This window comes from Chinchilla lanigera, unplaced genomic scaffold (genome assembly GCF_000276665.1).
Source record: "Chinchilla lanigera isolate Chin_1 unplaced genomic scaffold, ChiLan1.0 scaffold00072, whole genome shotgun sequence".
NCBI lineage: Eukaryota > Metazoa > Chordata > Mammalia > Rodentia > Chinchillidae > Chinchilla > Chinchilla lanigera.
Window position 1 is genome coordinate 4,409,399 of NW_004955473.1, and position 24,452 is coordinate 4,433,850.

General features: G+C 37.7%; 1 protein-coding gene across 4 annotated transcripts in view; it reads left to right on the plus strand.

Moving 5' to 3' along the window:
• Positions 1-24,452, plus strand: part of Enox2 (ecto-NOX disulfide-thiol exchanger 2) — a 331,866-nt gene that overhangs the window by 285,996 nt on the left and 21,418 nt on the right. For all 4 annotated transcript variants that reach the window (XM_005401231.2, XM_005401230.2, XM_005401229.2 and 1 more), the window contains 4 exons: positions 3,348-3,581; positions 6,666-6,878; positions 8,577-8,683; positions 17,640-17,754. In XM_005401231.2, coding sequence (XP_005401288.1) covers positions 3,348-3,581; positions 6,666-6,878; positions 8,577-8,683; positions 17,640-17,754 — 669 coding nt within the window. The remainder of the gene's footprint in view (positions 1-3,347; positions 3,582-6,665; positions 6,879-8,576; positions 8,684-17,639; positions 17,755-24,452) is intronic.

Genomic DNA, 24,452 nt, shown 5'->3' on the forward strand with positions numbered 1-24,452 from the left:
CATGCTGGTCAGCAAGACTCTGAGGTGGCTCACTGGGGTTCCTAAAGATGTTCAGGGTTCGGCCAGGCATCCTCAGACTCACTAAGGGTGTGGGGAGTGGCCACCAAGGCCCCAAGCCATGCCCAAGCTCCACTGCCTCACAAACTGGTCAGGGAGGCACTGGGGTGGCTCACCAGAGTTCCTAAAGATGTGTGGGGTTCATCCCAGGTCCCGTGGAGATCTGGGGTGCAGGGAATGGCCCAAGGTAACCTTTTGTAGACTTATTTTTCTGATGGCTCAGATAATCAAATACAATGAATGAGTGTGCAATTACATTGCAAACTGCAAAGGACCCTAGAAAGTTTGCTTATGAAATATGTTTCTTTTTCTCCCCAGTACTGGGGATTAAACCCAGATCTTTCACACTGGGCTACATCCCCAGTCCTTTTTGAGACAGGGTCTTGCTAAGTTGCCCAGGTGGGACTTAAACTTATAAGCCTGCTTTGGCCTCCCAAGTTCTGGGACTGCAGGCATGCACCACCATGCCCAGCTATTCTTATTTCTAAAAAATATATTTTAGTTTTAGTGTTTCTTGGCATTGTTTTTTATAACAGCCATATGAGATATAATAATTCACATACAATGACCTTCATATAGTTCAAACATACAATTACATATATTACATACTGTTGTGAAACCATCACCAACAAAAATAATGACAAAACAGTCAAAATAATGACTGTGCCTGGTACTCCCAAAGGTTCCTTCCTGCCTCTTTTGTAATCCCTTGGTCCTGTACCTCTCTACTGCCTTCTCAGGCAACCACTTATCTGTCCTCTAACAGATTACTGTGCATTTTCTAGAACTTCTTTTACTTGGAATCATACATTATGTATCTCTTCCTCTGTATAGATCCAGATTTCCACTTGGTATCATTTTCCATTTACCTGAATTTTCTGATACATTTTTTTGTAGTAAATCTCCTCCTGTTGAACTCTTTCAGCATTTGTATGTTTCAGAAAAATTGATTTCACTTTTTTTTAAAAAAAATATTTTTTCTGAATATAGATTTCTATGTTCACAGCTTTTCTATCTCCTCTCTCTCAGGTCTTGTTCCACTAGCTTTTTCTTTGCATTGTTTCTAACAATACATATGATGTCTGTCCTTACCTTTGTTTCTCTGTACATAATACTGAATGTCTTTTATCTATAGCTGCTTTTAAGATATTCTCTTTACTGGTGGTGTTGAGTAATTCAGTTATGATGTACCTTGGTGTAATTTCTTTCATGTTTCTTGTGTCTGAAGTTCACTGAACTTCCTGAATCTGTGAGTTTTCATCCAATTTAGAAATTTTTCTCCTTCTCTTTCTTCAAATACTTTTTTCTGTTTCATCCCCTCTCCCCTGTTCTCAGTGCACCATTAGGAATATATTAAGCCTCTTAAATTTTTCTCACTGCCTAGTGCTTCATTTTTTAAACCTTTTGTTCGGTCTGTATTTTATTTTTGATAGTTTACAATGCTATGGTTTCAAGTTTATTATTTTTCTTTTGTAATGTCTAATGTACAATTAGTCCTAGCCACTAATTATTCCCCTCAACTTAGACATTAGACATAATCATGTTGGGCCCTCTGCACATCCCTGAAATTCTTTCACTGTGAATATTTCTCTGTTAGGAACTCTACTTGCCATATTCTTTCTTACTCACCTTGGGATGAACGCTCTGCCAAAGTTTCTCTCCCTTTACAAAGGCCTGGAAAACCTCGCCAGGCAATAAGCTGGGTCAATCATGGAGATCACTTCATTTGATTCTTGTCTTGTCATGATCACTGGCCTCATTATCTAATATCCACTATTTTAAAGCTACTGCTTCATATATTTTATTCATATTTCATATCTTTCATTCTTTAATGGAGGATGATATATCTAACCTTTGTTATTCTATCTCAGCCAGGAGCAAAAATCTATGCTCTGCATTATTCTTTAGAGTAGAGGAACACACAACAGACTTAGAGTCTAATATCCTAGATTAAAACTCAAGTTCTGTAGAGAACATACTCATAAGTGAAATAAACCAGACCTCCATGTGTAAGCAACATATTGTCTCACTAGTGTAAGAACCTGAAAGAGTGAATAAAACTTAGGAGGTATGTCAGACATTGTGAAACGAAAGGAAAATGCTCAGAGGTAAAGAGAAACTGGGATGAGGGAACAGAGAAAAGAAAGAAGGGGAAATTATGTATATATGTATATGCAGGATAGCTAACATAGTTGTACTACTGACTTCTATGGCTTCACTTAAAGGAACAGTTAATGATAATTATTTCATCAATCTTGCATGTCTATATTTGTTTTCCTAAGAAACCACTTTGAAGATACCAATATGTAATACAACAACTATTGTTAATTTCCTACCACTTTGTCTGTAACTCTGTATTGCATGTATTGTTCTTATGCTGTTTTGTAAATGGATGTCTGTTTGCTAATGTTTTGCTTCTTTTATTCTTAAAATAAATTAAAAGAAAAACTCAAGTTCTGCTATTTGCCAGTTGTTAGACCCAGGGGAAGATACTTGACCTCGCTAACCTCTGATGCTCAGTTTATCTCTTTAGTAAAATGTTTATCCTCAAAGCTTGTGCTGAGAATGAAATGTGATAAATGTGTATGGAAGTATCTCATTCAACTACTAAAACTTAAAAAGTACTTAACTGGTTTTTTCAGTTTTTTTTTAAATTTAGGAAGAAGGATAGCAAGCATAAAAGGGGGAGGTAGGGAGTAAAATCTTAGTTTTCTGAATCCCACTCTCATACCACTATTACAGTCACACAAACTTTAAGTATCCCAAAGTATGTGCCATCTGGGTTATATGCCACTCCTCATATCTAATATTTCTCTCAGAAAAGATATTGTCCAGAATTTCTAAGTGCATCTACGAAACAATTTTAGACACCAAAATGCCAAGTTAATATTTTAAGTTTTACCAAAATTCTTTGTGATGGCATGATTGACACTCTTGAAGTTATTCAAAAGCACCATAGCTTGAGGCCACCATTTCTCTTCTTTCATGCCCAACCTTCATTCCCATATAGGGTTTATTACTGGTTCTGTTTCCCTCATCCAGAGGTAAGATGGCAGATAGAGGAATGTAACTCCTAATATCAAGACCAGCCCAGCCAATAAAATAGTAAGCTGTTCTTAGCAATAAGATTATCATTTAAGTCTTTTGGTGATTCAACTTGCTAATATGGAGAGAGAATTTGGGGTGATGGGGTCACTTAATTGCTGCAACCACATCTGAAACACTGAACTTGGAAAAGTACTTTTAATTGCTTACTTACTAGGCTGCTGTTATCCTACCCCCAAACTTAGGTTACCGAATTCGCCTGGGCTCTAGTACTGACAAGAAGGACACAGGTCGGCTCCACGTTGACTTTGCACAGGCACGGGATGACCTGTACGAGTGGGAGTGTAAGCAGCGTATGCTAGCAAGAGAGGAGCGCCACCGGAGACGGATGGAAGAAGAAAGACTGCGTCCACCATCCCCACCCCCAGTGGTCCACTACTCAGATCATGAATGCAGCATTGTTGCTGAAAAACTAAAAGGTATAGAAGGCATTTGAGCTTCCTGATTAAAATAATCCTTTCCTTTAGGGAATGTGACAAATGGTGTTGTTGGTAATAACGCTTTGGATTTCCCACTTACAGATTCGAAGCATTTGTGTTGTAACCTTGGTAATTGAGAGAGGTACATACCTAATAAGAACCAGGAGATTTATTCTTGCTGCGTGTGTCTCTACTCCTTTGTTGTCTCAAAGGATAGTATTTTTCTCTCAGACATCAGTTAACTAAGAAGAAATGGGTTTTTTCCTACTGTCTACATCAGAGAATTTTAGGTGTGATTCATGACTTGGAACTGGTATGAGGTGTAATTTAAAAAAAACCTATGGTGAATGTTTAATTTTTATATTTATTACAGCAAAAGATACATTGCTATTAATGCCCTTCAAAATTCTCCCCTTTCCTTCAAACATACTCATCATTCTTGCCACTTTCTGAAGCAGTTCTGGAAGTCCTCCTTCATGAATGTCTTTAATTGCACTGTCATGTCTGCCTCAATGTCCTGAACTGATTCAGAACATTTACCTTTCATGGTCACTTCGACTTTTGGGAAAGAGCCAGAAGTCACATGATATCAGATCTAGTGGATAAGGTGGATGAGAATGCACCATAATGTTTTGATCCGCCTGTCTTTCCATTGGTTGACACTTGGCAGCACTATTCGCAGTATTTTTGATCACACCTCATAAAGACAGAGGACTCCCAGAAGTGCTTCAGAAAGTGGCAGGCATATTGGGGAAAGTATTTTGGAAGTGTGGGGGAAAATATTTTGAGTGGAATTAATGGTAATGTGACTTTTACTGTAATTGTTTTTATTTATATATACACTATATATTTTGGTCACACCTTGTACATGTCCCTTCTTCATAGTGGATACAAGTTAGGTTTGAATTCTAAATCAGATGAGTTAATCAGAATGATACACCTTCATGTAACCCTAGTAAAATCCCCATTTTGATGATGAGAAAATGGAGGCACAGAAAGCAGTCAGAGTGCACATTCTTAGATTACTCCAAATCTTAGCCACCACCAATTAAAAGAATACTTCTTTTCTTTTACAGTACTGGGATTGAACCCAGGGCCTTCTGCATGGTAGGCAAGTGCTGTACCCCTAAGGTATATCCACCCATCTTTATTTTTTGAGGAAATTTCTCACTAAGTTGCTAAGTTACCCAAGCTAGACTCAAGCTTAGGGGTCCTCCTGCCTCAACCTCCTCAGTAGCTGGTTTTACAAGTGTTTACCACCGCACCAGCTACAGGACATTTTTAATCAATTTTAAAAGGCCAATTTATTTCACACAGCAACTATGGAGACTTCCAGGCATTACAGGGTCAGGCTGCTTTTCTTGTACTTTTGATTCCTGTTTGCTCTTGCTTAGTTCTCCAAATCATTTTGCTAATTTAACATTAATCACCCTGTCTGATGTCTTAGTAGCTCAACCCTAGTCTCTCATTTTCTGAGAATAGTTGATTTTATCAAATGAGTGCTAGTGTCCCACTGATCTTCTTGATGACACCAGCCCAGCTGTAATGGTATGAATTTGCCTTGCTTCTTGTGCTCTCAGCTGAGCAAGATCTTGCTAATTCTACTTGTTAAATAGGTCTCCCTCACCAACTTTGTTTACATCACATAACCTAAGGGAGTCACACATTTAAGAAATCAAAGAATTCCCTTTTGACTGATCACTGACTTCTTACAAGGAAAAAACTAGAAAATATACTCCAAAATAGATATACAAATATACTGACATGCAGTATTTGAAAGGCTGAAAACAATGGGTAAGGCACCAGGCCTGAGACTTGCCTAGTCACATGACACCAAGCAAATCCATTTAAGTCAAAAACAACAAAACAAAACAAAAAAGAATTTGCTTGTTGTATGGCCCTCAAGAAAAGGAAAACCTGAACATCAACATAAGGATTTTATACAAGTAATGAAATTAGAAGCTGCTCTAGGGAAAAGGCTTAGTTCCTGTTATAAATCTGCATTGAGACAAAAGGGCAAGAGACAAGAAATTCAAATTGCAGTGAGAGATACTGCCACTTGACATGAGGCTTTCTGGCCAGAGTGGCATGGGAAGCCTTAGAATGGGGCTCCAATTGGATGCCGCCTCTCAGAAGTCTGGTAACAGCAGGAATGTATAAATGGCTGTCTCGGGAAGCTGGACCAAAAGCTTTGGAAAAGCTGTGCTGCCATCTTAATATGAGAGGATAACTCCTGGATGCCTACTTGGAGGGTTCCTCAGGCAGGAGGAAAAAGATGTGGGAGCTATAGAAATAATATGAACTGCTTCAAAATACATTATGACTGTCCCCGAGTGGAAGACCTGGGGCTGTGGATTGGATACAAGAATGATGTTATAAAAGGTCAAAGATGTAAGTGTTTATATCTAAAGAATTACCCACTTAACTCTCCTAAGGCTTCTTCCAACATATAATTCTGTGGATCTAGGGAAAAGTTACTGTCAAATTCAAGTTAAACTCAGAACTTGAGTCTGTTTTTCCTTATTAAAACACAGGATTGTAAAATTCTGACATTCTCTCACTGCTAATTTATAACGCATTCTCTGTCTCTCTGTCTCTCTCTCTGTCTCTCTCTCTCGTACACACAGAGACTTGCACACACACGTATGTATCCACATAGGTTAAGTAATGTGCAATACGTTAAAAAGTATAATATCAGTGCAGATAATGTTACTGTAGTGCTAGAGATTGAACCCAGGGCCTCATGCTTGCTAAATGTTCATTCTGTTACTGAGCCACGTCCCAAGCTCAGAAAAATAAATTTAAAAAAAGAAGAAACAGTTCTCTTTCTGAAACTCTTCATATCTAATCTGACTAATCTAATCTAATCTAATCTTCTAATCTGACTATGTTTGAGCCTTTCATTCTTTCTGTTTTTCTGCCTGCCTGCTGCCTGCCAATGTGTGCTTGTGCATGGCTCCTTATCCACTGCAGTTAGTTGAACCACAACTTGCAGAAAGCGATAGCTATCACCTTGCCAGCATATTGGAAAATACAGATGCAGTTACTTTTGATGGTTCTAACAAGAAACCGTCTCATCTTCAGATGATTCCAAATTCTCAGAAGCAGTGCAGACCCTGCTCACCTGGATAGAACGAGGAGAGGTGAATCGTCGTAGTGCCAACAACTTCTACTCCATGATCCAGTCAGCCAACAGCCATGTCCGCCGCCTGGTGAATGAGAAAGCTGCCCATGAAAAAGACATGGAAGAAGCAAAGGAGAAGTTCAAGCAAGCCCTGTCTGGAATTCTCATCCAGTGTGAGTAGAAGTTAGAGTCCCACTGGAAGGGTGCAAGGCCCTTTCACTCAGTCACCACTTGTTCTGTACAGGAGCCCAGGCCTCCAGAGCCAGATGATGTCAAGGACGAGGCTGCCTTCCTTACTGCCCTGTCCTCTCCTTAGACTGTCACATCCCAGTGCTCCAGTTTTACAGAATATATGTGAACACCTCCTGTTTTCATTTTCCCTGGTATATCAGCCCCTTAGAAACACTGATACTTAGGCCACATCGTATATCTTCACAGCCATATGCCTCAGTGGAAGGTTGGGTAATTATTGCTGAAGTTAAGATATAACATCAGCATTTTAAAGCTGCTTTTTTTGCATCATCACAATCATGTAATATGCACTCTAAGAACTTTTAATGATAAATGTAATTATATTTCCCAAGATGATGGAATAAAAAATTTGCTACTTTTACCCTTTATATTTACTTTCTTTTCTTCCACTACCTTTGCTGTTTATGAGCACCATGACAGGGTGAGAAGCCATTGAAATAGCCATTTTCTAAAACAAATATGACTTTAAACATATCAAAGTTCTCTTAAAGGAGATAGATCAGATAAGTTCTCCAGTAAATTTTTTGTTCACCATATTACATAATTATGTCCACATATCTTTTCAGTAAGGAACTATATTCACCTTAAGAATAAGGACATGGTTTTATGATTTTGCTTTTAAACAATTATGGTCCACTTTTCCTATATTTTACTGTCCATGCTTGACTCCTACATAATTGGTATTAAGAAGGAGTTGTTCCATTTTGCCCTTGTATTCTGGAAGTATTTATGGGCATACAATCCAGGAGGTGAAAGCACATGGCCTCAGGACTTCAGAATATGTAGAAAAAAAAAGCAGCATGCATCATGAGAGCATAAATCCTAGAATCATTAGAACACAGGATACAAACAGAGCTGTAAAGAAAACAATAAAACCTTTTGCATTTTCGAACTGTGAACATCCAACCAGGAAGGGACTCTTCCTGCTTTTCTCAAAAGAGTCATACCTAAGCTTCTCCTCTCTTGACCTGGTTAGGAAAAAGCCCCATAAATCTGTATACATTTCCCTATTAACATTCTAAGAGACCCTGAAAAATGCTCTCTGAGATTGTACTTGCAGCAGTATTCTTCCATAAAACTTATAGTTCTCCAGTCAATAAGCTTATCTAGGTAGACTTACACCCTACCCATATTAGGTTTTGGTTTGACGTTTCTGATTAAACATACCTAAGAATAGCAAGAGGACAAATTCTTCTGAAGCAAAGCATCCCAGCTTATTTCACAGGGCTGGTTAATAAAAAGAGCTAGTGATAGAAGTTGCTGATACAATTTGCTTCCATGCTACACAAGGTCAATAGTACAAAACTAAACACATTTACTACAACTTCTACCTCACCTACCTGAATGAATACATAGTGACTGGTTTAAAACTTGAATTACTATTTCACCCGAAAACTTCCCCATTTCTTTCTTCTTTTTGTATATTGATATTTCTTCCTTTGAGTCCCCCTTAAAATCACAGTACTACAACACCTACCCTTTTCCAAGTACAACCCCCACCAAGGATACTGTTAAAAAGGTACCACAAGCTCATGCTTCTCTCTTATTTCTCTTCTCTCCTCTTTTGCCATCCCTGGGTGATAATCTGGCTTGATCTGACTGCTGATACGATGCTACAGTTGAGCAGATAGTAGCAGTGTACCATTCCGCCTCCAAACAGAAGGCATGGGACCACTTCACAAAAGCCCAGCGTAAAAACATCAGCGTTTGGTGCAAACAAGCTGAGGTTGGTAACTTTTTACTCTGTTAGGTCCTCAGGGGGACAGTGTCTTTCTTTAACAAGTTATTGATTTGGAGTTTAGCCAGAGTTAAATAGAGCCAAGATCCCATGGTCACAACAAGGCCCTAATGAAACACTAAGACGTGTTCTATAGCCTGTCACTGTGTTCAGACCACCTGCTGTCCAAAAGGCAGTAAATGTGCACGTGTTGTCTTGAATGCATTCTTCTGGGTAGAAACCTTAGTAGAGAAAATGTAGCTGAGATAATTATAAGTTTACTTCTCTAAGCTAGCTAGTCTGAAGTGCAACAGTAATTACTGACCTGTGCTTCTAGTGTTAGTAATATTAGGGCTGCCTTATATTTATTAGAGCATCCTGACAGCTGATGCTAGAAGCTGCCTGCTGGTATATCAGAGCAAAGAAATTTCTGAGATGCTTTTATCAAACCTGTTTAGACATCCTTATAGGAGGTAGAGTTAAAAGTAACAGAGGACTTTGATCTCAGATTAAGGTTGACACATACTCTTTGCCTGTGTTCAAGTAAAAATTCTAGCATAACACTAGAATATGTATGATGTGGTTAGATTACTATTATGACTTCAACATTAAAAACCAAGACAAGGAGGTTAGTTTTCACCTATCTAAATGATATCACATATACCTCTAATTCTTCTATTCCTATAGGCAGCTTCCATACCCAGCCCTGATACTTTTGATCTACATGTGAAGCAACTTTTGCATTTTCATTTCTGAATCCTCTTTGCCTGTCTGGTAATAATCTCATCATATCTATCAATGCAGGTTGTCATATTTATTAACATTTTATTAGAATTTGTAAGACTTTTGTGATATGAGGGATCGAACAGAGGGTCTTAACTGGGTACAGAGACACAGGCCTTTAATTCCAGCACTCTGAGAGGCTGAGGCAGGAAGATCACAAGTTTGAGCCTACTCTGGGCAATTTAGAAAGACCTTGTCTCAAAAAAAAATTGAGGGCTGAAGATATTGCTCAGTGTGAAGGCCCTGGTTTCAATCCTCAGTACCACCAAAGGGGATGGTCGTTTGTGTTAGGCAAGTGCTCTAGCAGTGAGCTACTCCTGTAGCCCATTGACATTTGTAAGGCACTTTCACACTGGTTATCTACCTGAATGTACCTCAGAATCTCGCAACAGACATTGTAGAGTAAAGTAAGTATTGGACTTAGAGTCAAACTTGATTTCAAACCTCAGCTCCAATAACTTTTGTAGCTGTGTGTATTGAACAAGTTATTCAGCCTTTTTCAGTCCCTATTTCTTCAACTGTAAATTTTAGATAGTAATATAATCACCCTTGCAAGATTAAATGAGTTAAGAAATGTGTAAGGAGCTTGAAAAGTATAAACAGTATTATTTCAATTTATTATTAACAATTCAATAAAAGATAATGACTAGGTATAGAACCTATATTTTACATGTAAGGAAACTAAAATGCAGAAACATTGTGATTCACACAAAATTACACAACTAGCAAATAGCCTAGAAATTATTCTCCTCCTTCTAAGCTCTGGTGCAGAGTGCTTTGTGTTCTGAGTCAGTTGTCTAACTTTTGTTTAAGCATCTATTTTCTAACCTTTAAAATACAGAAAATAATGTCTTCACTGTGTTCTTCTTAAGAACACATGAGACAGTTTATGTAGGAACAACTTGAGATCCATGAAGAATAATTAGGGGAAGATAAGCCAAACCCTATTCACAAATGTAATCTCTGAGACACCGGGTCTGGTATAACAAAGGGCTCTGGAAGCCACTGGAGAAATATCCCTGAAGACATCTGTCCAGTGAGTGAGTAGAAAGGCAATAGCATGTTTTGTTTTGTTTTTGAAAATTAGGAACACATAAGGAAACTCTTGTCTTAGTGTAACACAAAATGATTTTAAAATTCTAGCACTACCTCAACAAACAAAATTTAACATTACAATTCAAAGGTTTATTGAGCACTTTCTCTATCCCAGGCATTATGACAGGCAGCATAGAACAAAATAGTCTCTGCCCTCAGGGAGCCAGAAGGGTAAGAAAAGTGATCAAGAGGAACAGTAGAGCACCAAACACCAAATTTCAAGTATCTAAATTCTTCAGTTCAGAAGAATAAACACTGAGAATCTTTAAAACTGTAAGGAGGTAATGTAGGTTGAGAGTTGCTTACTCAAAGTGCGGAGATCCAAGAGTGTTTTGGATTTGGAGTTTTTCTTTCAGGTTTTGTAGTGTTTGCATATACATAATGAGGTATCCCGGGTAAGGGACCAAAGACTGAACACAAAACTCATTTATGTTTTACATATACTTATATACAAAGGCTGAAGTAATTTTATAAAATTTGTTAGTGCATCTGCATTTTCACTGTAGCCCATTACATGAGGTCAGCTATGGAATTTTCTACTTGTGGCATCATGTCAACCCTCAGAAAATTTCAGATTTTGGATCATTTTGGATTTCAGATCTGAGGACTACAGATGCTCAATGTATATGCAGTTGCCTCTTTTACTTCAATACACATACACTCATATCCCTCCCAGGGGTTAGAAGGAGCTGTCTGAACTGCCCTACCCTTTAAGGAAAGCCCTGCAAGAGCAATGTTGCCTTTTCATAGGGGAAATGGAGCCTCTTGTTGGAGCCCTGACATCCACCACGACCCTTTTGTAAATTACAGTGCAATACAATCCACTCTATCAATATTATTCATTAGGGCTCTATTGGTTATATCAGGCTTCCTTATCTTGTGGGTCTGTACTTAAGTTTAATGACATACACAGTAAAGCAGGACGGTGAGATAGACATTTCTCTGGGTCTGTAAAGAACTTGACAGCTGTTACCCTCCTACCCAGTATTGTCACAGAGCTTCCTTGGCAGAGCGATGAGGATACAATACACAACCAGCATGACTTGCCAAAAGCCACATGTTTCATGTTTTGCCTTGTAGACTTTATAGGAACCCCCCAAAATGTTTCCTGCCTATTTGATTAGACTAAATTAAGGTCCACTGTGACTACTTCAATCTTGGTATGTAAAGCAACTGCCAATAGAGGGACATGTCTCATGACCTAAACCTAAATTATCTCTTCCATTTTATATTGATACCTGTTAAGTCGGGGTTTGCTTCTATTCATCATTACTTTTGGTTTTTTTTTTACCTCTAAAAGTTTTCAGTTGAGAGCAAACTACTGTGTGGAATGAAAAGAGGCGTCTTATGGGACATGGAGAAACTGTCCTCTTAAATTATGGCTGCCTTGTGGCACCCCACTGAGAATCTCAAAGATTTAATCAAATAAACTGCCTATTTCTTGAACTTAGCATTAAAACATGGCATCATAAGCCAGGCCTTTCACCAGCGTTGAAGTTTCCGACACTTAACCTTGTCATCCATTGCCCCTGGGACCAAGTCAGCTGGTGACCCCCTCATGTCATAAAGTTCCTGATCTTCTCATTGCCATCCTTCTGCCAGCAGCCAATACTGTCTTACTGAGAGGGTGTGGCATAAGAAAGAAAAAGTTCCCACCTTCAGGGAGCTCAGGCACTACCTCTGATAGCATATGCAAGGCAAACTAGTTTGCTAATAAGACTTTCTCATCATTTTACTTTCCTGATTTATATGTGTGTGAGGCTCCTACTAATACAATTGAAAAGAGTAGTAAGAGAATGCAAAAATCCTTCCCCTTACTGAAAGTGTCTACAGTAACTTTATTGACAGTTCTGTGTGGTGTGGGAGCTCTTTTTCTACAGAATTATTTAAAACCTACATATTCCTCTCAAGCTGGCCAAGAATAGAAGCAAAAACTTGGGTGATATATGAAAACTAGAGCCATACCAGCATATACTAAGGAGGTAACTCTGTGTGTCCTCCATAATTTGAGTTTTTAAGCCACTGGGCCAGAGAAAATAGGACTTGATAATTGCTTTTTTTTCTTGTGAAATGAAATATTGTGAGTGATAATATAACTTTCTAGATTTACAGGCCTACTATTCCAAACTCTGAAGAACTGTTTGCAAATAGATATTCAAGCCATCCATATGCTTTGTTTTAGGACCCATTTGTACTAACACTGGCCTTTTGCTCTCAGCCACCAACAAATATACTAACCCAATTTAAATCAACCTAATAAGTATTTCCATCATGTTTCATACCATACAAAATCCTGTATTTGTGGTTTGCTTCATTGTCTTACATGGCATTTCAGAATCGAATTGCTCCATAAGTATAGAAGCTATCTCCCTATCCTCTGTATCTTCCCATTCCTCATGACCCCTTCCTTACCATGTTTCCTGTTAATGTTGAAAGTCTAGGTAAGTGGAATCTTGTTATACATTTAATAAGGAACATTGATTTTTCTGGTAATCATGGTATGAGCATAAAACATGAATAAAATGAATTTAAGTCTACATAGATTTTTGTGAAACTATAATTAGATAATTAATGTGTAATGATTTATGATTTGCTTACTTTATAATAAATCAAAAATGTCAGCTGGAACAAAAGTGGTTCTTTTCATGCATTCTTTTCTTTCTTGGGTTGCAGTTTCATTGTATTTTTTAAAAGTGTTTTTTTTTTTCTCTATTGTGGAGCAATGCAAATCTGTAAACTACAGCAAAATTTGCCATTAGAACAAACTCAAATTCATTACAATACCATTTCAGAAATCACTAATGGTTCACTGCTGAAATGAAAGGCTGTCCTACCTTTTTTGATGTACTCTATCACGGACATGATTCAATTTCAAGTAGATATTTACAAATGAAAATTGTTTGTGCGTATCACTCTTGGTATTGGTATTAGATCCAAATGTGGGGTTGGGGAATGAGACAAATCTGGGAGACAGCTATTTCCACTGCTGTCTTCAGTGACTCAGAATCCTTCCCCTGTTTATGTCCAAGCTAAGTAGAGTGCCTTTTTCAGGTAAATGCTACCTTATAGCCTTTCGCTGTGAAGGTGGGTGTTAGGATTTGCTTCCCAAAGTAGAGCTATTCTGATCTAACCAGAGAAGGCAGAGAATAGGTATCTCAGCTATAAAGTGCTTTAATGGTTTTCAAAGGGTTACAATCTTAGTTTTTTTGGCGGTGCTGTCATTTCCCTATAAATTAACTTCAATGTGTTACTTCATAACCTGCTGTACTCTTTACTTTTATCCCATTTGTGTGACCTTAGTGTTGGATATGTATAGGAGAATAATGAGGATTGTATAGTGGGTAGAGGACTCTGAACTCTGCCACTTCACCTTATGGAACAGCTAACACACCAACCTTTCCCTTAGTTTTCCTTACTACCCTCATTTCATTATTAGCTAAAGCAATGGGTAATTATTTTCCTGAAGTATTTGGAGAGATTTAGGTAAAATTTGCCCCTAAATCTGTTATATTTCTAAGGACTTTTGAAGTCATGAAAGAACTCTAAATAAGCCATATCATTTAATTATTGAGGCTTTTAATATTTCAAAGAAGAGATTATGCTTTCTTATCCCACTGGAAGGACAAAGATGCTTTGGGGATGCGAGGCAGCTACAGGACGTGTCTTAGCCCCTGGATCTTCCTGCCCTGGGATATTTCCCTAAAAGGAGCATTATTCACTCTTCTGGAAAACACAGTGACTTTCCCAGGATTGGATGACATGTGTGTGAATTAAGAGTTGATCTCTTCTTACACCTTCTGACAATCTGCGTTTTTGTTAGGCATCAAGAAAGCCATGACTTATCCTGATAAAGTAAGTTGTATGATATTTGAATTTACTAATGTCAAACCTTGTTATAATCACCTTTCCAGTAACAGCTGTAATGATAACTGAAACCCAGTCTCCTGAGAGAGAATGAATTCACAGAAATGAAAAATTCCATTATTGTTCTCTATGCAATGAGTTTGAATAAGACATAGTAAATCCCTCTTATGACACAGGCCTTTAAAGTTCATTTTTCTCAAGCAGGTCATTATTTTTTTTCTAACTAATGCCCCTGCAGTACATGGGAGATGCTATGTTAGCATCTGATTTTTCTATTACTTCTTAACTATCAGTGATGATACTAAATAGCTCACTTTTAAAAGGATCTTTTATTTAGTTTTAATGAAAACTTAACTTGAAATAGAAACCATTATTTTTCCTTATAAAAGGCATAAAAGAGAAGGAAATTAGAGATAGTGGAGAAACTACAGCATTAAGAAATCCATTTGAAATATGTATAATCTCCATAAATGGGAGCAATTTTCACCAGTCAGCTTTGGATATTTCCTGTATGACTGCCTAGTAGGGGCTTAATATAGTCAAGAAACTGTTAGCTCAGTGGTAAGGAACCTTCGATGGGCTTCAGCTGGCCTTTAAATGAATGCAGGGTGCTCCAAAATGCACAGTTCTCATGCTTTTTAAAGTGCCTTTTGTAGTATGATCTCAGTCATTTCCCATGTGCTTCATGCCTTTATGAAGATCTCTGTTTATGTCTGGTATCACTTCCCTTCAGCCTGAAAAATTTTCAGCAGCATTTCCTATCATACATTCTCTTGGTGATTAGTTCTTGCATTTACCTTTGCCTGAAAATATATTTTCGTTCCTGAAAGAGTTTTTTCTGAATGTCAAATTCTTAATAAATAGATATTTTCGGGGCTGGGGATTTAGCTCAGCAGCACAACACCCGCCTGGCAAGTGCAAGGTCGTGAGTTCAATTCCCGGTACCAGAAAAAAAAAAAAACATAAATAAATAAATAGATATTTTCATTTATCCTTGAACTTTAAAGATATTGTTCCACTGACTTCTGCACTTTATCATTTCTCAAAGAAATCAAAGTATTCAAATTGTTGTTTTCCATTACATAATCTGATATTTCCTCTAACTGCTTACAGGAATTTCTTTTTATTCAGTTTTCTTCACTTTGACTATGATGTTCTCCGACATGCTTTTTCTCCACATATACCCGGCTGGAGCATGCTGAGCTTTTTGAATATGTAGATTAATGTCTTTCATCATATTTGTGACATTGTCAACCTTTATTTCTTCAAATTTTTAAAAATCATTCTCTGTAGTCTTTTTTCTGGAATTTCATTTATACGTAGACTAGACCTTTGGACACAATCCCACAACTCTCTAAAGCTGTTATTTTTGAAATTGGATATATTTCTATTGTCCTCCCTTTATATTCTCTTTTTTTCTGTCATCTCTGTTCTACCTTTAGTCTCACCCAATTATTTTTATTTTGGATATCATGTTTTTCAGTTTAGAATTACCTATATAGCCTCAATAGCAGATAAGGAGTTCAGTCAGCTATTATGTCTGTGCTCAGTGACCTAAAAGAAATATGTTCATAATAAATGAAAAAATTATAAATCTCAGTAGAGGAAGAGAAACTTTTAAAAAGATTCTTTTGTTGTTTATTTTTAGACAGAATAACATTGAGTCTTTTTAATTTTCAGACAAAAGAAACATTGGTTTGTTTCTAAAGTTTCTGACCCTCTGCTGAGATTTCCTGTCTTTTTATTCATTATATGCATAGCTCCTTTACATCAGAAGCATAGTCATAATAGGTGTTTTAATTATTTTTTCTGCTAATTACCACATCTGGTTCATTTCAAGGTTAGTCTCTCTTTATCCTTTCTCTCTTGGAAATGGGCCATCTCATCCTAGTTCTCCCATATGTCACATAATTTGGGGCATTATCCTGGATAATATATTATGTTGTAAAGCTTCCGGATTCTGTTGTATTCCTCCAAAAACTGTTGACTTTGTTTTCTTTTGTTTTAATGGTCAATTTACTTGGCTGGATTCAAGTCGGAAATTCCGTCTCTTGGATGGCAGCTCAAATATCAGTTCAGCTCTTTGTTGTGCCTTAGCTGTGTTATTTAGGATCTTCTGCCCTCTCATGGCTGAGGAACCATGCAGAAATTTGAACAGATCTTATACACAGAATTTTAATTTCCCTCTCTCTCTTTCTCTCTCTCTCTGTCTGTCTCTCTCTCTCTCTCCCCCGCCAAAACTCTCTTCTCTCAAATTATTAGCCCATAAAGACTGAGTTTTCTGGGGCTGGGGATTTAGCTCAGTGGCAAAAGCGCCTGCCTGGCATGCGCAAGGTCATGAGTTCGGTTCCCGGTACCGGAGAAAAACCAAAAAAAAAAAAAAAAAAAAAAAAAAAGACTGAGTTTTCTATTAGAAATTTAGCCGCTCTGTGAGTAGCTAACTCAGTCCTGCTCAAACTAAAGGGCCTTTGCTCCTAGAGTCAGCTCCTGTTCAGAATATGCCAACTTTGGTTCACTCTCCAATGATATCAATAGGAGATAGTTATGGGTTTGGTTTTGTTTCAGTTATTATCCATGAAAGGAGTAGTCTCTTAGAAGTTTACTGCTGATAGCTCATTTATGCTGTAACTTCTAAACTTCCCAAAATCCATTCAGAGTTCTTTTGAGAAAAACTGTAAAAAGGGAGGGGGGAAGCAAGCAGCTGTGCATGACTATAATTCTAGCATTTAGGAGGCTGAGGCAGGAGAATCACCACAAGTTCAAGGTAGCCTGGGTTACATAGTGAGCTCAAGGCCAGCTTGTACTATACACCTAAACTACCTCAAAAAAAAAAAAAAAGATGGCAACCAGCAAAATTAAAGAGTCCAACATGAGGAAATTGAAAATGGCAAAACCTTTAAAGCAAAGTCCAGAATTCCTCATGAGTAAGAAGTGATGAATCTTTCATGTCCAAAAGTACATTCTAATACTGGATCAATATACAAATCATAGATGGCTATGGCCCTAATTCTAGAAAGAAAACTCAGTACAAGGAAAAGTTCACCCAAGTATGCTTTCTATAATGAGACTGATTAGTCCCAACATGCCCTTTTGCCTCTGCCTTAAGATTTCTCTGAGAGTTTTTAATATGTTCCCCAAAAGCTACTTTATCTTATCTTTAACTCTTCAGTTTTTTAACACTTTCAAGGCTTTCCTACCTAAAAAGCATACCTTTTAACCTTAGGAAATCCGCAACATTCATAATGATGAATTAATGGGAATCAGGAGAGAAGAAGAAATGGAAATGTCCGATGATGAAATAGAAGAGACGACAGAAACAAAAGAAACTGAGGAATCAGGTAAAGATAATTCTGCTTTGTATTATTTAACAGATGCCTACTTGAAAGGGCAATGTTTTCAAACCTTGACAATATGAGCATCAACCCATCAGACTGGGTACCAGCTAGAAATCATTGATGAACCACATAAGTATACACTGGCTGACTGTCAACCTTGTGTGTACAGGGTTTTCTATGGTTTTCATTTATCCCCATCTTCCATTGAAGTATCTAATTAAAAGCAGACTTTCTTTTCCAAGAAGCACTGGATATTTAGGCAGAAATGTTACATATTTGATTTGGATTTATTAGTAATATGTTCTACAATAGAAATCATGAGCAAGCCCATGCATACATACTATATCACATACCAAAATTAATGAAAGATGAATGTAAGATTTAAATATTAACAAAATACATATAGCAAAGAAATTATGAAAAATGTAAAAGTTGATTATATACTTTTGGGTGATATTTCCAAAAATAGAAATTATAAAAGATTTTTGACAACTTTATCTCCATTGAATTAAATCTTTCTATTAAAAAAGTTACAAAGGTAAAAGAAAAATCTGCAAACTAATCTGTCTGCAACATATGACAGTGTACCTATCTGCTGCCTTCTGTTGTGGTTGCTTGAGACTGTGTATTGAGAACCAGAGAGGGGCCCACAAGCAGTTGTCTGGATAAATGCTTTTGCTCTAGCCTAATATAGTCAGGACCTCACTGTGAGCCAGAGGCTACAGTGTGAGTTCCCAGTGGGACCCCAAGGGTAAGCGTTCTGAACAATGGGAAAATACCCTTCAGTTTCATGATATACTATCTTAGTTGGGAGATCACCACGGGGGCAAATGAAATACCAGCCAGAAGACCAGTCTTTTCTGGCGAACCATTACTGACAATCTTAGAAGTTAGAAGTTAGATTGTAGAAAGGCACAGTGAAAAAAACCCTGGATCTAAAGTGAGAACACTTGAGTTTCAGTCCCGGCTCTGCTCTTCTTGACCTGACAGGGACTTCTTCCCCACTGAGCTGCAACTTCGCCATTGTAATGTATACCTTATAAAAACCATCTAACAGGGATTATGTGATGGTTGAGTTCTCCCATTCATTTAAGAACTATTACATGCCAAGAACTGTGCGAGGCATTAGAGTTGCAGTGTATTGTCCCTATGATGTAGGGGAAGGAAGAGGAGAGATTGACTATAATTCAGTCTGAATTTCTTTGGTTCCAGTACTTATATATTGAAGTCAGAAGCTACATACCCACTTAAGTTGTCTTAGTTAAAATCACTACTCCATAAAGAAAACCTCTCAAGGAAAGAAAACTGCCAAGTTAGACTTTTCTAAAGGTATTCATTAACTGTTACATCTGAATTCTATTTTTGCCATATATTAGATCCTAGACGTACAAACGGCTATCTATAGTGAATAAATTCTTTGTAATCAGTAGTCAGTGAGCTTTTTCAGAATATTGAACTAATTACAGCAAATAAATACTATGAACTTATAGCCAAAATAAACAAAAGACTTTAATAGTAATTGAGCTATTGGAGATTTAAGTGCTTAGCCAAGATGTTTTATAGCTGATTAAACATTGACTTATAGAATTATCTCCCCCTTGGTATATACATCAGATGCCATGTTTATCCAGTGTTACCATGAAATAAAGGCTAACATGTTTGAGCATCCACTTGATAAATTGCAGAGTTTGAGGAGTTATTGGGGGAGGAAATGGGTATGTGGGAGATTCAGATTGAATACACTTACTAACATTATATAATTGCATTTTGCTTCTGTAGCTCTTCTGAGTTAAAAGCTGTATTGGCTACTGCACAGAATCTTATTCGTTTAGAGACTGGAAACTCCCTGACAGATCATCTTATAGCTATTTTCTTTCCTGTTCCACATGCCAGGATGCTGCTTTGTCAAATAAAGCTATCTACAATAGACTTAATGGACCTTACCAAATAGCTTTTCTCCCAGAAGGTTTCAATTCATTTTAATTCAAGGACTTTTGTGCATTTTTCTTTCCCTCGATCGTATCTAATTCTGTTATCTCTCTTCTGTGGTACTCAACTGCAAAAATCCTGCTCAATGTGAGCCAGCGAGAGGGTTCTGTTTTTGTCTAAATTAGCTACATGTTTTAGCCATCACTCTGTTCCAATTAAAAGCTTAAGCAACTAGATCTCAGAACTGTTTTCTCTCTATGCTACCAAACTTGAATTTTGGGAACCTATAATGTGTTTCTGGCTATATTTTACTTCCAAAAGAAAGTAAAATCATTTACCTTTCCTTGCATTACCCACAAAATTTCTATTCTTCAAAAAATTCTGTATTAGATCATATTTGTGATGCAGTACTTGAGATATTCTCTTGCCTTCAAAGAAAGGATTGCTGTCCTCAAAGCACTGCACTGAAGAGAATCACATCAAAGCAAATCATGATATAGTGAAATTATTTCATTCTCTTGTTAACTGTGATGGAAAGTGCATGTACCCAGCAAGCATAAGAACAGCAGTTCCCTTTCAGCATCTACTTTCTGCCTTCTTCACTTAGACTAGTGGTTCCCAGAATTGGTGTACTTCAGAAGCATTTGAGTTACCTTTAAAATTTTAGATGTCTGGGCTGCAGAATCTGATATAGTAGGTCTTCAGTGATGTTTAAGAATCTACATTTTGTCAGAGATCCTAAATGATTTAGATGCTGGTGATCCAGGGAACATATATGGAAATCAAACTAATTCTCCTTCATTGTTCCAGGCAAGGCTTTCTCTTCCCTTAGCACCTGGTCTCCTTCCTCTCCCCATCTTTTTACCACTATTCTCATTTTAAAAAGAATTTGACCAGTTTGTTAGAAAGCACTATGTCCTATAAACTAATAGAGTTATAAATGTAAATTTGTATAGATCCACGTAAAATATAAGAAATGCCACTTGGTGCTAACCTGGAAGGTACTGATTAAAGTGCGACAAAGGCAAAAGATATCAGTGTGGGCCAGAGTGGTTGCAGTGAAAGATGAACAGGTTTGGATGAGAGGAGTAAAGGTAAAAAAGCATCTTGATGGGGGACTGTGGATATGCAAGGCTGAAAAATGGAAATAACTATGATATATATAGGGGAGATGAAAGATTAAGTTGGCAAGATGGGCCCAAAGTCTGGGGGACAATGAATGCTAAGCTTAAATTCAGCACAGTTGGCAATATAACACTGTAAACACATCTTGAGCATGGTCCTAATATGATGAAAGCAACATGAATTATGTATTATGTATTTGGGAGATAATTTTGGTTTCAGAGAGACAAACCAGAGGCTTTTATAGGAATTGAGACGTGAAATGATATAGGTAGAGTGACAGCAACAGGAAGTGAGAAAAAAATAGTAGACCAGAAAAAAAGCAATGGAGAGTATGAAGTTGAAGATGTTAGGGGTTGTTTTTAGAGCAAGAGACTAAAACCCTTACTGTGAGAATTGATGTAGATAATGAAGACAAGGAAGGAACCCACAATGAGTCTAAGTTTTCTAGCCTGGGAAATTGGGGGGTTGGTGGTTATATTGGTTCAATAAAGCTGCCATGACAAAGCACCACAAATGGGGAGGCTTAAACCACATGTACTTACTATTTCACAGTTCTGGAGACTTGAAGTCCAAGATCCACATGTCAGGAAGGTTGGTTCCTTATGAGGAACAATCTGTACCATGCCTTTCCTCTAACTTCTGTCATTTCCCAGAAATCTGGAAATTCTTGACATACAGGTGCATTACCCCAACTCCACCTTCGAGTTTATACAGCATTCTGCCAGTGTGCATGTCCCTCTCTATGCCAAGTTTCTCCTTTCTATGAGGACACCAATTTTATTGAGTTAGGACACACCCTAATGACTGCATTATAACTTGATAGCCACTGTAAATACCGTTCCCAAATAAGGTCAAATCCTTAGCATTAAACATATCAGTTTTGGGAAAGGCAATAGAACTGGCTTGAATGGACTGATAGCACTGATTGGTACAATACAAGGAGTTTGGCTTCAGTTCACAGATAGTTAGGAAGCAGGCAGGAAGGATTTGTATTCAAGTCAGAGTTGAAGAAAGTAGAAGGAATAGAAGATGGTGCCAGAGAGGTATTCATTCACTGGAACCCTGAGAAGGAGAACAAATGACTATGACAGCCAAGTGAAAGAAAGAAAAGAGATGAATGTAGAACTTTGGTGAGCTACCAACAGTGTAAAAGAATGAAAGGGGAAAAGTTAGCATAGAAGTTAGAAAAAGAGAATTCTGCGAGGCTAGAAAAAAAAGTGGATTGTAAAAATCAAGAAATTTTCTAGAAATAGGAAGTAACCAACATTATCAAATGTTACAAAGAAGAAAGGAGTTGAGAGAAAGAGTGTTGACCAGGAAATCTGTTAGTAGAATGATGGAGACAGGGACAAAATACACCATTAATAAGAAAGTAGACAAAGACCTCAAGTCAGGAAGTTGGGTAAGAAGCGGAAACAAACACAGGTATTATAAGTGAAAAATAGAACTGATAACAAGTTAAAGTGAAGTTGTTTTTGTTGTTCAATGAAAGGTTAGGATGTCGTGAGGAATGTGAGGGTGAAATGCTAGAGAATAAAAGAGTACTTAAAAAGAACTATGGAAGTGAAACCCTAGAAAATAAGAATGGAAAGTGATCCAAATCCAGAAGGAATTTGCCTTATAAAGAGAAAAGTGTTCTTCCTCTGAGATAAGAGAAGAAAATCTGAAAGATATATAGACATATATTACTCAGGCTTCTCCATACAGTAATAGATTGATCATCTATTGATTATAGAAATTATTCAGAAATGAGACCATGAGTGAGGAATAAATCTGGAATAACTGCTGTGGGCTGTATGGAAGGAAAAAATCAGTGAGACTTGAGGGACCCATCAGCATTGGCCAATGTGAGTCTTTATTGCTCTAGCTACCTACATCTACAACTTCCTATAAAAGTTGTCTGAAGCCAGGTTTGGAGGTGCATACCTGTAACCCCAGGTATACAGGAAGCTGAGGCTGGATGATTATAAGTTTCAACACAGCCTAGGAAACATTTTTTTTTTTTTTTTTTTTTTTTTTTTTTTTGTCTTTTTGAGACAGGGTCTCGCTATGCAGTTCAGTCTGTCCTTGAGCTCACTTTGTAGCCCAGGCTGGTCTTGAACTCGCAACAATCCTCCTGCCCAGTCTCCCGAGTGCTGGGATTACAGGCATATGCCACCACCCCCAACTCTTTGGAAACTTAGTAAGACATTTTATCAAAAGAGAGAGAGAGAGAGAGGGAGGGAGGGAGGAGGCTGGAGATGTAGCTCAGTGTGAAGACCTGGGTTCAATCCCCAGTACTAGAAAAAAAAATCTCTGAGGCCCAGGGCCCAGGATAAAAAACAGAGAAAATTGAGTCAAGTGACCATGATTTAGGGATCAACATGGTAAGCCCCACCAGAGAGTTTCAAAAGCCTGAAGGCATACAAGGTTCTGAGAAGTTTGCAATGCAATCTGTTTAGGCAAGGAACTATTAATGGTGTGAGCAACACTGGCAACTCCAAGAGATTAAAGATCCCAGCAAGGAAAGACAGCAGAATCTTAGAGAAACATGGGACAGTGAGAGAATTGGCAGATGAGGGTTCTGTATGAGAAAGAACTTTAGAGATCTCAAGTGGAACCCGTGAGATCTGTGTTTCACCGCATGCTTGCAGAAGACAGATTGTAGTGGAGATAATGAGGTGTAGGAACAATGAAAGCAAGGCATTATGAGGTCAAGGAACCCACTTAAGGTTTGGCTGAACTGGTTTGCAGCCACCTAAATGGGTTATACTCACACGATCTTCCCTTCTTTCTATTCTTTGTCCTTTTTAGCTTTTTCTTTTACCAAACGATGAGTCTCAAAGTTTTCTGAGTCTTGAGAGGAATATTGTACATTCTTTCTTCCTCTTCCTCTTCTTCTTGAGAGGACTATTGCACATTTTTTAGCATTTCCTCTTATAACATTTCGTAAAAGTGGCTGATACCCTGAATTTACTTCTATTACTTTGTGGGTTTTTTTTTTTTTTTTTTGCATCATTGGAGAAGCCTATATATTAATGTTTTAATGGCACAAAAGTCCTTTTTGATCTTTTGTGCAGAAACATGTCTGGGATTTTGCTCTTAGTGGCTCCTCTAGAAGCAGGTGTTCACAGCTGCCTTTGTACTTTCATACTGCCACGATGAACTGGCAGCCTTCAGATCTGAGGAGCAATCCCCATAAAGAGACACATTTTCCCAAATAGGAAATAGTCAAAAAGGAGAAGCTGAGAACTAATGATGTCAGGTTATGAATACATTCACCGTTCCATGCTCTTTAATATCAGGGCCGATGGATTCACCTATTCAAGCATATTATTAAAAGGTAATATTGAACTTTTTGATGTTCTGGCAATGTACAAAGGACTCCAGCTTCAAACATGGGCCCAATTAATATTAAGTCTATGAAAGGAAATACTTAGTGTCCTCATTAAAATGACAAAACCCTCATTTCAGGGAGTGAGACACATTTTTAGGGAAGGTCCCCACAGTAGCTTTATAGGTGATCACAATTTTTTTTTCTTAATGACAGTTCCAAACTGGGAAGATTATTATCGCCTTCCACTTGACTGCCGGTATCCATCCATTGGTGTTCATCAGCATCCCGTACCCCCCAGGCAGAACAGAAGCAGTCTCCTCTCATTTTCTGA